The sequence below is a fragment of the Triticum urartu genome, chromosome 6A (assembly GCF_056163025.1).
Source record: "Triticum urartu cultivar PI428250 chromosome 6A, HENAU_Tu73, whole genome shotgun sequence".
NCBI lineage: Eukaryota > Viridiplantae > Streptophyta > Magnoliopsida > Poales > Poaceae > Triticum > Triticum urartu.
In genome coordinates, this window is record NC_141878.1 from 585,711,133 (window position 1) to 585,725,746 (window position 14,614).

At 43.3% G+C, this 14,614-nt stretch overlaps 2 protein-coding genes and 1 pseudogene across 2 annotated transcripts; all 3 read left to right on the plus strand.

Moving 5' to 3' along the window:
* Positions 1–1,877: 1,877 nt before the first annotated feature.
* On the plus strand, positions 1,878–6,513 carry LOC147966679 (uncharacterized; annotated as a pseudogene).
* A 1,020-nt stretch (positions 6,514–7,533) lies between these two features.
* LOC147966680 (uncharacterized) lies at positions 7,534–8,577 on the plus strand. Its single transcript, XM_087527351.1, has 2 exons — positions 7,534–8,440; positions 8,553–8,577. The coding sequence occupies exons 1-2, from the start codon at positions 7,650–7,652 to the stop codon at positions 8,575–8,577; spliced, it is 816 nt and encodes a 271-aa protein (XP_087383477.1). The 5' UTR covers positions 7,534–7,649.
* A 4,351-nt stretch (positions 8,578–12,928) lies between these two features.
* Positions 12,929–13,972, plus strand: LOC147966681 (uncharacterized). The gene is made up of 2 exons (XM_087527352.1): positions 12,929–13,835; positions 13,948–13,972. The coding sequence occupies exons 1-2, from the start codon at positions 13,045–13,047 to the stop codon at positions 13,970–13,972; spliced, it is 816 nt and encodes a 271-aa protein (XP_087383478.1). The 5' UTR covers positions 12,929–13,044.
* Positions 13,973–14,614: the final 642 nt, after the last annotated feature.

Here is a 14,614-nt window from a genome sequence, read left to right on the forward strand (position 1 = left end):
ATCTGGGGTAGGACTTGCGCGAGGTGCGCAGGCGGTGTTCCCAGCGCGGTGGCTGGAGGGCGCAGTTCTGCTTTAGACCATTGAACTCTGACTCAGCCTCTTTCTTCCTCACGCACGTGTGCTCCAGCCACCCCACTGCTTCAACTGCCACCACTGCCAACACGCGTCGCTCCTCCAATGATGTCCCTTTGTCTTTCCCGACTGCTTCCCATAGTCGGCCCCAGCTGCATGTCCTGGTGACCACAGACCGCGACCATAATCACAGCGGGTGCTTTTTGTGCTCCGTCTACTGCGACTCCTGGCCCATAGAACCACTGCCAAAGACTATGAAAGCCGTCGTCAACGAAGGCCAAGCCCAACGCGGCATACACACAACTCTAACAAGCGTGCACACAAGTTCATCGTTGCTCAGTTGATGAAGCAGTGCCTTACCGCATCGTAGCGGACTTCCACATATCTAGGCCAACTAAGTTTGGATGGAGCTCTCCCGACTGGTGTCTCGTTTTCTTGTCATGTTACTTCATTCATTCTTCTCGAGTGTGGCAAAATGGCATTGATCTTTGCTGGTGCCCAATATTGATTTTTATTCCGTGGAGTTGTAGGAATGCTGCCTTCATTATTTAAGCTTTAAAGGAAAAGGAAAGTAGCGAGTTTGGGAGAATAATTACAAGGGGCGAAATACATACAAATCGAACTCACAGAATTTGATTGACACTTTGTACATAAAATAGATTATCCCAAACTGAGATCGTTTCAAACAGACTAGTAGTACCATTACGAACTTCGCACTGATTGACACTTAGTACATAAAATAGATTATCCGCACACATCATGCATGTACGAATGCACATTATTGAAGTTAAAACCGGATGACTCAGATTTACCAGATTACATCCGACCAGGTGACGGATACCTCGCCGAGGTTGGTATCGAGCCCAAGTGCCTCCCACACAGCGACGGACGTGCTGATCTCATCGGTGCGGCAGCCATTATCGGTGCCGCACTCGTCAACGACCATAGCCTCATGGGATCGCCCATTCGAGTTATTGATGCTGATCACCTTCCCGCACCGGGCGCCATTCTCATACCACGCCGTGGTCAGCGCCACCAGGAAGAGGCCGTCGCTATGATACTAGCCGGCGCACGCCGCCGGCCCGCCCTCTTCTCCTTGCTCGAAGGCATTCAGTGACATCACTGCAGGGAGGTCCATGGCCCACCCAGCCGCGCCGGACACCTGCAGGAACACAAGGATGTTGGAATTATTGGGATAACCCATATAATAATTCATATTTTCTGCCAATAATTCAAAGTAAATCCCAGAGGCTCATGTGGCCCATCCATGCATGACAAGGTTGTATGGAAAATTAACCAATGCCACGTGTATGCGTTGTTTTATCACGCGATAAGAAAGTTGAAATAATTGATATATAAATGGGAGAAGAAACTGAACACTTCGTGTGAGTTTTAGTGCGCTCGTTTCTTCTCTCCTTAATGGTTTTTAGTGCGTCTGTTTAATGGTGTTTATTGCACCGGTTTCTCTTCTACTAACGAAGACCAGTTTCAACTCTTCTCACGTATATAAGAGGTCGCTCCTCTATTGTTCCAAGTAGCACAACAACCTTTCGTCTCATTCCAAAGCATTGAGCCGCCTATCTCTTTCCCATCTCTCTTCCTGGCGTGCACCGGGAAGTGAGACAGCAGGCCTCCGAAACCCCGCCTCTTGTGATCCGGTACGGGAGAGGGGCGATCAGGTTTTTGGGGAGCGTCCTAACACGACTGCTGGAATCTTGTTCATCATGGCTGCGAACGGCGACATCACTGACGACGAGTTCCCCAACGACGACTTCTTCCCCGACGTCAACGACCTCTTCAGCGACATGACGATCGGGACATCTGCACCTTCTGCTACTGCTCCGTATGCCATCTTATCCTCACTGTTAGGGCTAGCATTTGGTTTATTGCTAATAGCAATTGATATGGATATGATGCATTTTGCTTATAATTTTGATTGCATGACTAGTCTCAATGAATTGTTGCTAGTTTCTAGTTTCATCAATATATTGCTATTCTTCTTTTATTCATTATTTTTCTGGATTAAACTAAACGGGAAAATGCCTAATTGATCGACAATCCAAAAACCTGATATGCGCCGCAATTTTCTCCTATTGCTTTTCCCGCAACTCTCAAGCCCGCACCATTTGAGGGCGTGAACTATAAGAGGTGGCGTGCGAGGGCAGTTCTTTGGCTTACCACCATGAACTGTTTTCACGCCTCTAAAGGCAAGCCAGAGGGAGAGCTGACTGCTGAGCAGGAGCAAGCTTTCCAGGCTATAGACACCCTCTTTAGAGGTGCTGTCTTGAGTGTTCTTGGCGACAAGATTGTCGATCCATTCATGACCATCATGGTCGGTAAAGATATGTGAGATGCGCTCGAAGCCAAGTTTGGAGTCGCAGACGCGGGAAGTGAGTTGTATATCATGGAACAGTACCATGACTACAAGATGACTGATGACCGCTCCGTTGTTGAGCAGGCTCATGAGATTCAGTCGCTCACTAAAGAACTTGAGCATCTCAATTGTGTGTTACCGGACAAATTCATTGCCGGAGGCATCATTGCCAAGCTTCCACCTTCATGGAGGAATTTTGCTACCTCTCTGAAGCATAAGAGGCAAGAATTTACTGTTGGCAATCTAATTGGCACTCTTGATGTGGAAGAGATGGCGAGGGCAAAAGACACACGTGCTCGTTTCTATGAGGGGAATACTAGTGCCAATTTGGTACAAAAGAGAAATTTCCAAAACCACAAACCCAAGAACAAAAATAATTATGCGGGCAAAGGAAAATTTGATGGCAAGTACAAAGCCCCACAACCTATCAACTTCAAGAAGAAGAAGGATACTTATAAGAAGAAAGGAAAGTGCCATGTATGTGGCAGTGAAGAACATTGGGCTTCATCCTGCAAGGACCGCTGGGACATGCGTCAGAATGAGAATAATAGCAAGACCGCTAATGTTGTTATTGGCGATGTTGACATGAAAGATGTCGGGTATGGTAAATTTCCTACCATACTTTCAGTATGTCATTCTCCAGATTGGTGGATTGACACCGGTGCCAATGTACATGTGTGTTCTGACATAAACATGTTTTCTTCTTATCAGGTCACAAGAACTACACCCGTGCTGATGGGAAATGGGACACATGCTTCTGTTCATGGTGTTGGTATGGTCGATCTGAAGTTTACTTCGGGAAAGATCGTGTGATTGAAGAACGTGCAGCATGTCCCTGCTATAAATAAAAATCTCGTCAGCGGTTCTCGTTTGTGTCGAGATGGTTATAAATTGGTATTTGAGTCCAATAAGGTTGTAGTATCTAAGTGTGGACAATTTGTTGGGAAAGGCTATGAGAGCGGAGGCTTGTTTCGCTTATCTTTGTCAGACTTTTGCACTAAAGTTATTAATCATGTTTGCAGTGAAACCGAATCAAATGTTTGGCATTCACGACTTTGTCATATTAACTTTGGTGTCATGACGCGGCTAGCAAATTTGAGTTTAATCCCGAAATTTACAATTGTCAAAGGTTCTAAGTGCCAAGTTTGTGTGCAAGCAAAGCAACCTCGCAAGTCTCATACGACTGTTGAGGCGAGGAATTTGGCACCACTTGAACTCATACACTCAGATCTTTGCGAGATGAATGGTGTGTTGACAAAAGGTGGAAAAAGATATTTCATAACTCTAATCGATGACTCTACTAGATATTGCATGATATATTTGTTGAAAATAAAAGATGAGGCTTTGCACTACTTTAAAATCTATAAAGCCGAAGTAGAGAATCAACTCTATCGAAAAATCAAAAGGCTTAGGTCGGATCGCGGTGGAGAGTATTTTTCCAACGAGTTCAATTTATTTTGTGAGGAACATGGTATAATACATGAGAGGACGCCTCCCTATTCCCCCCAATCAAACGGGGTTGCCGAACAAAAGAACCGAACTCTAACTGATTTGGTTAATGCCATGTTAGATACAGCGGAACTTTCCAAGGAATGGTGGGGGGAGGCTTTGATGACTGCAAGTCATGTCATAAATAGAGTTCCCACAAAGAATAAAGAGATTACTCCGTTTGAAGAATGGGAAAGGAAAAGGCTTAAAATTTCCTACTTACGGACTTGGGTTGTTTGGCGAAGGTCAATGAACCAATTACTAAGAAGCGTAAGCTTGGGCCAAAAACAGTTAATTGTGTTTTCCTGGGTTATGCTTTCCATAGCATTGGCTATAGATTTCTAGTGGTGAAATCTGAGGTACTTGACATAAATGTTGGTACCATCATGGAGTCGAATGATGCGACTTTCTTTGAGGATATTTTTCCTATGAAGGATATGCCTAGATCATCTAGTCAGAGGTTAGAGGCAACTCTTGGACCTACTGTTCCATTGGAACATTCCGAGAAAAAACACACAGATATTCCTGAGGAGGATGACAATGAAGCTCCTAGAAGGAGCAAGAGACAAAGGACTGCAAAGTCATTTGGTGAAGATTTCATTGTGTACCTCGTGAATGATACTCCAACTTCTATTTCAGAAGCGTATGCATCTTCTGATGCTGACTATTGGAAAGAAGCTGTGCGTAGTGAGATGGATTCTATCATGGCTAACAGGACATGGGAGATCACTGATCGTCCTTATGGGTGTAAACCTGTAGGGTGTAAGTGGGTGTTTAAGAAAAAACTTAGGCCCGATGGTACAATTGAAAAGTACAAGGCGTGGCTTGTAGCCAAGGGATATACCCAAAAAGAAGGTGAAGATTTCTTTGATACTTATGCGCCCGTGGCCAGATTGACCACCATTCGAGTACTACTCTCATTGGCTGCCTCACACAATCTTCTCGTTCATCAAATGGACGTTAAGACAGCTTTCCTAAATGGAGAGTTGGACGAGGAAATTTACATGGAACAACCTAATGGTTTTGTAGTAGATGGCCATGAAGGAAAAGTGTGTAAATTGTTGAAATCTTTGTATGGTTTGAGACAAGCACCTAAGCAATGGCACGAGAAGTTCGAAAGAACTTTGACATCTACGGGCTTTGTTGCAAATGAAGCCGACAAGTGTGTGTACTATTGCCATGGTGGGGGCGAAGGAGTTATATTATGTTTGTATGTTGATGAAATACTTATATTTGGAACAAATCTCAAGGTCATTCAGGAAGTGAAAGATTTTCTGAATCAAAACTTTGAGACGAAAGACCTTGGAGTAGCTGATGTTATCTTGAACATCAAACTTTTAAGAGGTGGTGATGGTGGGATCACTCTCTTGCAGTCTCACTATGTGGAGAAGATTCTGGGTCGCTTTGGATATTCAGATTGCAAACCTTCTCCGACACCTTATGATCCGAGTGTTTTGATTCGGAAGAACGAAGGAGAAACAAAAGATCAATTGAGATATTCTCAAATCATTGGCTCGCTTATGTATTTAGCTAGTGCTACGAGGCCTGACATCTCATTTTCTGTGAGTTAACTAAGCCGGTTTGTTTCAAACCCGGGAGATGTTCATTGGCATGCACTTGAGAGAATAATGCGCTATCTGAAAGGTACTGCGAGTTATGGGCTTCACTATACCGGGTATCCAAGAGTACTTGAAGGTTATAGTGATGCAAATTGGATATCTGATGCTGATGAACTTAAAGCGACAAGTGGTTATGTGTTTACACTTGGTGCTGCTACTGTTTCCTAGAAGTCTTGCAAGCAGACCATCTTAACAAGGTCAACAATGGAAGCAGAACTCACAGCATTAGACACGGCAACAGTTGAAGCAGAATGGCTTCGAGAACTTTTGATGGACCTGCCGGTGGTTGAAAAACCAATACCAGCTATTCTAATGAACTGTGATAATCAAACAGTGATCGTCAAGGTAAACAGTTCTAAGGATAATAAGAAGTCATCAAGACACGTGAGAAGGAGACTGAAATATGTCAGGTTCATGAGAAACTCTGGAGTTATAGCGTTGGACTATATAAACACATCGAAGAATCTGACAGATCCCTTCACAAAGGGTTTATCACGAAATGTAATAGACAATGCATCGAAGGCGATGGGATTGAGACCCACTACATACGTTATTCATGGTGGTAACCCATTCTTTGTGATCGGAGATCCCGTGAATTAGAATTGGCGAGACAAGCTATTGGATAACTGAGAGGAGAATATTTATTTGACAAAAATCCATCCGCCATGATGCAATTCTCTCCTAATCTGTATGGTAGGCTGATATTTATCTTAATGTGTTCTGCATGGCTTGGGTAGGCAAAGATGTTGTCCTACAGAACATCTAGAAAGAACACACCTATATGAGTTAGATTGTTAAACGTCGCGGTTTGTGAGAGTTGGGTGTTCTCTAAAAACTCATGAAGAGGCTCCGGAGTATGACATATATGCTCCTACCCGCGGGAATGTTTTCAGCGGTCTAGTATCGGTCAAGGCTTTTACGTGAAACTTGTTTGCACAAAACTTGCAGTTCAAGGCGTAGTCAACTGTTCAAGTTGTGAACGAGTGTAGCGTGGAGTTCTAGGTGGAAGTTCAACTTAACAGTCTCCACCGAAACACCGGTATATAAACAATGTTTTGGAATGGTAGGCAAGTTTATGTGCCTCTGGGATTTGGTGGGGGATTGTTGGAATTATTGGGCATAACCCATATAATAATTCATATTTTCTGCCAATAATTCAAAGTAAATCCCAGAGGCTCATGTGGCCCATCCATGCATGACAAGGTTGTGTGGAAAATTGACCAATGCCACGTGTATGCGCTGTTTTATCACGCGAGAAGAAAGTTGAAACAATTGACGCATAAATGGGAGAAGAAACTGAACACTTCGTGTGAGTTTTAGTGCGCTCGTTTCTTCTCTCCTTAATGGTTTTTAGTGCGCCTGTTTAATGGTGTTTATTGCACCGGTTTCTCTTCTACTAATGAAGGCCAGTTTCAACTCTTCTCACGTATATAAGAGGTCGCTCCTCTATTGTTCCAAGTAGCACAACAACCTTTCGTCTCATTCCAAAGCATTGAGCCGCCTATCTCTTTCCCATCTCTCTTCCTGGCGTGCACCGGGAAGTGAGACAGCAGGCCTCCGAAACCCCGCCTCTTATGATCCGGTACGGGAGAGGGGCGATCAAGTTTTTGGGGAGCGTCCTAACACGACTGCTGGAATCTTGTTCATCATGGCTGCGAACGGCGACATCACTGACGACGAGTTCCCCAACGACGACTTCTTCCCCGACGTCAACGACCTCTTCAGCGACATGACGATCGGGACATCTGCACCTTCTGCTACTGCTCCGTATCCTCACTGTTAGGGCTAGCATTTGGTTTATTGCTAATAGCAATTGACATGGATATGATGCATTTTGCTTATAATTTTGATTGCATGACTAGTCTCAATGAATTGTTGCTAGTTTCTAGTTTCATCAATATATTGCTATTCTTCTTTTATTCATTATTTTTCTGGATTAAACTAAACGGGAAAATGCCTAATTGATCGACAATCCAAAAACCTGATATGCGCCGCAATTTTCTCCTATTGCTTTTCCCGCAACTCTCAAGCCCGCACCATTTGAGGGCGTGAACTATAAGAGGTGGCGTGCGAGGGTAGTTCTTTGGCTTACCACCATGAACTGTTTTCACGCCTCTAAAGGCAAGCCAGAGGGAGAGCTGACTGCTGAGCAGGAGCAAGCTTTCCAGGCTATAGACACCCTCTTTAGAGGTGCTGTCTTGAGTGTTCTTGGCGACAAGATTGTCGATCCATTCATGACCATCATGGTCGGTAAAGATATGTGGGATGCGCTCGAAGCCAAGTTTGGAGTCGCAGACGCGGGAAGTGAGTTGTATATCATGGAACAGTACCATGACTACAAGATGACTGATGACCGCTCCGTTGTTGAGCAGGCTCATGAGATTCAGTCGCTCACTAAAGAACTTGAGCATCTCAATTGTGTGTTACCGGACAAATTCATTGCCGGAGGCATCATTGCCAAGCTTCCACCTTCATGGAGGAATTTTGCTACCTCTCTGAAGCATAAGAGGCAAGAATTTACTGTTGGCAATCTAATTGGCACTCTTGATGTGGAAGAGATGGCGAGGGCAAAAGACACACGTGCTCGTTTCTATGAGGGGAATACTAGTGCCAATTTGGTACAAAAGAGAAATTTCCAAAACCACAAACCCAAGAACAAAAATAATTATGCGGGCAAAGGAAAATTTGATGGCAAGTACAAAGCCCCACAACCTATCAACTTCAAGAAGAAGAAGGATACTTATAAGAAGAAAGGAAAGTGCCATGTATGTGGCAGTGAAGAACATTGGGCTTCATCCTGCAAGGACCGCTGGGACATGCGTCAGAATGAGAATAATAGCAAGACCGCTAATGTTGTTATTGGCGATGTTGACATGAAAGATGTCGGGTATGGTAAATTTCCTACCATACTTTCAGTATGTCATTCTCCAGATTGGTGGATTGACACCGGTGCCAATGTACATGTGTGTTCTGACATAAACATGTTTTCTTCTTATCAGGTCACAAGAACTACACCCGTGCTGATGGGAAATGGGACACATGCTTCTGTTCATGGTGTTGGTATGGTCGATCTGAAGTTTACTTCGGGAAAGATCGTGTGATTGAAGAACGTGCAGCATGTCCCTGCTATAAATAAAAATCTCGTCAGCGGTTCTCGTTTGTGTCGAGATGGTTATAAATTGGTATTTGAGTCCAATAAGGTTGTAGTATCTAAGTGTGGACAATTTGTTGGGAAAGGCTATGAGAGCGGAGGCTTGTTTCGCTTATCTTTGTCAGACTTTTGCACTAAAGTTATTAATCATGTTTGCAGTGAAACCGAATCAAATGTTTGGCATTCACGACTTTGTCATATTAACTTTGGTGTCATGACGCGGCTAGCAAATTTGAGTTTAATCCCGAAATTTACAATTGTCAAAGGTTCTAAGTGCCAAGTTTGTGTGCAAGCAAAGCAACCTCGCAAGTCTCATACGACTGTTGAGGCGAGGAATTTGGCACCACTTGAACTCATACACTCAGATCTTTGCGAGATGAATGGTGTGTTGACAAAAGGTGGAAAAAGATATTTCATAACTCTAATCGATGACTCTACTAGATATTGCATGATATATTTGTTGAAAATAAAAGATGAGGCTTTGCACTACTTTAAAATCTATAAAGCCGAAGTAGAGAATCAACTCTATCGAAAAATCAAAAGGCTTAGGTCGGATCGCGGTGGAGAGTATTTTTCCAACGAGTTCAATTTATTTTGTGAGGAACATGGTATAATACATGAGAGGACGCCTCCCTATTCCCCCCAATCAAACGGGGTTGCCGAACAAAAGAACCGAACTCTAACTGATTTGGTTAATGCCATGTTAGATACAGCGGAACTTTCCAAGGAATGGTGGGGGGAGGCTTTGATGACTGCAAGTCATGTCATAAATAGAGTTCCCACAAAGAATAAAGAGATTACTCCGTTTGAAGAATGGGAAAGGAAAAGGCTTAAAATTTCCTACTTACGGACTTGGGTTGTTTGGCGAAGGTCAATGAACCAATTACTAAGAAGCGTAAGCTTGGGCCAAAAACAGTTAATTGTGTTTTCCTGGGTTATGCTTTCCATAGCATTGGCTATAGATTTCTAGTGGTGAAATCTGAGGTACTTGACATAAATGTTGGTACCATCATGGAGTCGAATGATGCGACTTTCTTTGAGGATATTTTTCCTATGAAGGATATGCCTAGATCATCTAGTCAGAGGTTAGAGGCAACTCTTGGACCTACTGTTCCATTGGAACATTCCGAGAAAAAACACACAGATATTCCTGAGGAGGATGACAATGAAGCTCCTAGAAGGAGCAAGAGACAAAGGACTGCAAAGTCATTTGGTGAAGATTTCATTGTGTACCTCGTGAATGATACTCCAACTTCTATTTCAGAAGCGTATGCATCTTCTGATGCTGACTATTGGAAAGAAGCTGTGCGTAGTGAGATGGATTCTATCATGGCTAACAGGACATGGGAGATCACTGATCGTCCTTATGGGTGTAAACCTGTAGGGTGTAAGTGGGTGTTTAAGAAAAAACTTAGGCCCGATGGTACAATTGAAAAGTACAAGGCGTGGCTTGTAGCCAAGGGATATACCCAAAAAGAAGGTGAAGATTTCTTTGATACTTATGCGCCCGTGGCCAGATTGACCACCATTCGAGTACTACTCTCATTGGCTGCCTCACACAATCTTCTCGTTCATCAAATGGACGTTAAGACAGCTTTCCTAAATGGAGAGTTGGACGAGGAAATTTACATGGAACAACCTAATGGTTTTGTAGTAGATGGCCATGAAGGAAAAGTGTGTAAATTGTTGAAATCTTTGTATGGTTTGAGACAAGCACCTAAGCAATGGCACGAGAAGTTCGAAAGAACTTTGACATCTACGGGCTTTGTTGCAAATGAAGCCGACAAGTGTGTGTACTATTGCCATGGTGGGGGCGAAGGAGTTATATTATGTTTGTATGTTGATGAAATACTTATATTTGGAACAAATCTCAAGGTCATTCAGGAAGTGAAAGATTTTCTGAATCAAAACTTTGAGACGAAAGACCTTGGAGTAGCTGATGTTATCTTGAACATCAAACTTTTAAGAGGTGGTGATGGTGGGATCACTCTCTTGCAGTCTCACTATGTGGAGAAGATTCTGGGTCGCTTTGGATATTCAGATTGCAAACCTTCTCCGACACCTTATGATCCGAGTGTTTTGATTCGGAAGAACGAAGGAGAAACAAAAGATCAATTGAGATATTCTCAAATCATTGGCTCGCTTATGTATTTAGCTAGTGCTACGAGGCCTGACATCTCATTTTCTGTGAGTTAACTAAGCCGGTTTGTTTCAAACCCGGGAGATGTTCATTGGCATGCACTTGAGAGAATAATGCGCTATCTGAAAGGTACTGCGAGTTATGGGCTTCACTATACCGGGTATCCAAGAGTACTTGAAGGTTATAGTGATGCAAATTGGATATCTGATGCTGATGAACTTAAAGCGACAAGTGGTTATGTGTTTACACTTGGTGCTGCTACTGTTTCCTAGAAGTCTTGCAAGCAGACCATCTTAACAAGGTCAACAATGGAAGCAGAACTCACAGCATTAGACACGGCAACAGTTGAAGCAGAATGGCTTCGAGAACTTTTGATGGACCTGCCGGTGGTTGAAAAACCAATACCAGCTATTCTAATGAACTGTGATAATCAAACAGTGATCGTCAAGGTAAACAGTTCTAAGGATAATAAGAAGTCATCAAGACACGTGAGAAGGAGACTGAAATATGTCAGGTTCATGAGAAACTCTGGAGTTATAGCGTTGGACTATATAAACACATCGAAGAATCTGACAGATCCCTTCACAAAGGGTTTATCACGAAATGTAATAGACAATGCATCGAAGGCGATGGGATTGAGACCCACTACATACGTTATTCATGGTGGTAACCCATTCTTTGTGATCGGAGATCCCGTGAATTAGAATTGGCGAGACAAGCTATTGGATAACTGAGAGGAGAATATTTATTTGACAAAAATCCATCCGCCATGATGCAATTCTCTCCTAATCTGTATGGTAGGCTGATATTTATCTTAATGTGTTCTGCATGGCTTGGGTAGGCAAAGATGTTGTCCTACAGAACATCTAGAAAGAACACACCTATATGAGTTAGATTGTTAAACGTCGCGGTTTGTGAGAGTTGGGTGTTCTCTAAAAACTCATGAAGAGGCTCCGGAGTATGACATATATGCTCCTACCCGCGGGAATGTTTTCAGCGGTCTAGTATCGGTCAAGGCTTTTACGTGAAACTTGTTTGCACAAAACTTGCAGTTCAAGGCGTAGTCAACTGTTCAAGTTGTGAACGAGTGTAGCGTGGAGTTCTAGGTGGAAGTTCAACTTAACAGTCTCCACCGAAACACCGGTATATAAACAATGTTTTGGAATGGTAGGCAAGTTTATGTGCCTCTGGGATTTGGTGGGGGATTGTTGGAATTATTGGGCATAACCCATATAATAATTCATATTTTCTGCCAATAATTCAAAGTAAATCCCAGAGGCTCATGTGGCCCATCCATGCATGACAAGGTTGTGTGGAAAATTGACCAATGCCACGTGTATGCGCTGTTTTATCACGCGAGAAGAAAGTTGAAACAATTGACGCATAAATGGGAGAAGAAACTGAACACTTCGTGTGAGTTTTAGTGCGCTCGTTTCTTCTCTCCTTAATGGTTTTTAGTGCGCCTGTTTAATGGTGTTTATTGCACCGGTTTCTCTTCTACTAATGAAGGCCAGTTTCAACTCTTCTCACGTATATAAGAGGTCGCTCCTCTATTGTTCCAAGTAGCACAACAACCTTTCGTCTCATTCCAAAGCATTGAGCCGCCTATCTCTTTCCCATCTCTCTTCCTGGCGTGCACCGGGAAGTGAGACAGCAGGCCTCCGAAACCCCGCCTCTTATGATCCGGTACGGGAGAGGGGCGATCAAGTTTTTGGGGAGCGTCCTAACACGACTGCTGGAATCTTGTTCATCATGGCTGCGAACGGCGACATCACTGACGACGAGTTCCCCAACGACGACTTCTTCCCCGACGTCAACGACCTCTTCAGCGACATGACGATCGGGACATCTGCACCTTCTGCTACTGCTCCGTATCCTCACTGTTAGGGCTAGCATTTGGTTTATTGCTAATAGCAATTGACATGGATATGATGCATTTTGCTTATAATTTTGATTGCATGACTAGTCTCAATGAATTGTTGCTAGTTTCTAGTTTCATCAATATATTGCTATTCTTCTTTTATTCATTATTTTTCTGGATTAAACTAAACGGGAAAATGCCTAATTGATCGACAATCCAAAAACCTGATATGCGCCGCAATTTTCTCCTATTGCTTTTCCCGCAACTCTCAAGCCCGCACCATTTGAGGGCGTGAACTATAAGAGGTGGCGTGCGAGGGTAGTTCTTTGGCTTACCACCATGAACTGTTTTCACGCCTCTAAAGGCAAGCCAGAGGGAGAGCTGACTGCTGAGCAGGAGCAAGCTTTCCAGGCTATAGACACCCTCTTTAGAGGTGCTGTCTTGAGTGTTCTTGGCGACAAGATTGTCGATCCATTCATGACCATCATGGTCGGTAAAGATATGTGGGATGCGCTCGAAGCCAAGTTTGGAGTCGCAGACGCGGGAAGTGAGTTGTATATCATGGAACAGTACCATGACTACAAGATGACTGATGACCGCTCCGTTGTTGAGCAGGCTCATGAGATTCAGTCGCTCACTAAAGAACTTGAGCATCTCAATTGTGTGTTACCGGACAAATTCATTGCCGGAGGCATCATTGCCAAGCTTCCACCTTCATGGAGGAATTTTGCTACCTCTCTGAAGCATAAGAGGCAAGAATTTACTGTTGGCAATCTAATTGGCACTCTTGATGTGGAAGAGATGGCGAGGGCAAAAGACACACGTGCTCGTTTCTATGAGGGGAATACTAGTGCCAATTTGGTACAAAAGAGAAATTTCCAAAACCACAAACCCAAGAACAAAAATAATTATGCGGGCAAAGGAAAATTTGATGGCAAGTACAAAGCCCCACAACCTATCAACTTCAAGAAGAAGAAGGATACTTATAAGAAGAAAGGAAAGTGCCATGTATGTGGCAGTGAAGAACATTGGGCTTCATCCTGCAAGGACCGCTGGGACATGCGTCAGAATGAGAATAATAGCAAGACCGCTAATGTTGTTATTGGCGATGTTGACATGAAAGATGTCGGGTATGGTAAATTTCCTACCATACTTTCAGTATGTCATTCTCCAGATTGGTGGATTGACACCGGTGCCAATGTACATGTGTGTTCTGACATAAACATGTTTTCTTCTTATCAGGTCACAAGAACTACACCCGTGCTGATGGGAAATGGGACACATGCTTCTGTTCATGGTGTTGGTATGGTCGATCTGAAGTTTACTTCGGGAAAGATCGTGTGATTGAAGAACGTGCAGCATGTCCCTGCTATAAATAAAAATCTCGTCAGCGGTTCTCGTTTGTGTCGAGATGGTTATAAATTGGTATTTGAGTCCAATAAGGTTGTAGTATCTAAGTGTGGACAATTTGTTGGGAAAGGCTATGAGAGCGGAGGCTTGTTTCGCTTATCTTTGTCAGACTTTTGCACTAAAGTTATTAATCATGTTTGCAGTGAAACCGAATCAAATGTTTGGCATTCACGACTTTGTCATATTAACTTTGGTGTCATGACGCGGCTAGCAAATTTGAGTTTAATCCCGAAATTTACAATTGTCAAAGGTTCTAAGTGCCAAGTTTGTGTGCAAGCAAAGCAACCTCGCAAGTCTCATACGACTGTTGAGGCGAGGAATTTGGCACCACTTGAACTCATACACTCAGATCTTTGCGAGATGAATGGTGTGTTGACAAAAGGTGGAAAAAGATATTTCATAACTCTAATCGATGACTCTACTAGATATTGCATGATATATTTGTTGAAAACAAAGGATGAGGCTTTGCACTACTTTAAAATCTATAAAGCCGAAGTAG

Coding starts and splice junctions, on each gene's coding strand:
- LOC147966681 (XM_087527352.1), top strand. CDS start 13,045: ATGAACTGTTTTCACGCCTCTAAAGGCAAGCCAGAGGGAGAGCTGACT. Junction 13,836..13,947: donor GTTGACATGAAAGATGTCGG/GTATGGTAAATT, acceptor TCTTCTTATCAG/GTCACAAGAACTACACCCGT.
- LOC147966680 (XM_087527351.1), top strand. CDS start 7,650: ATGAACTGTTTTCACGCCTCTAAAGGCAAGCCAGAGGGAGAGCTGACT. Junction 8,441..8,552: donor GTTGACATGAAAGATGTCGG/GTATGGTAAATT, acceptor TCTTCTTATCAG/GTCACAAGAACTACACCCGT.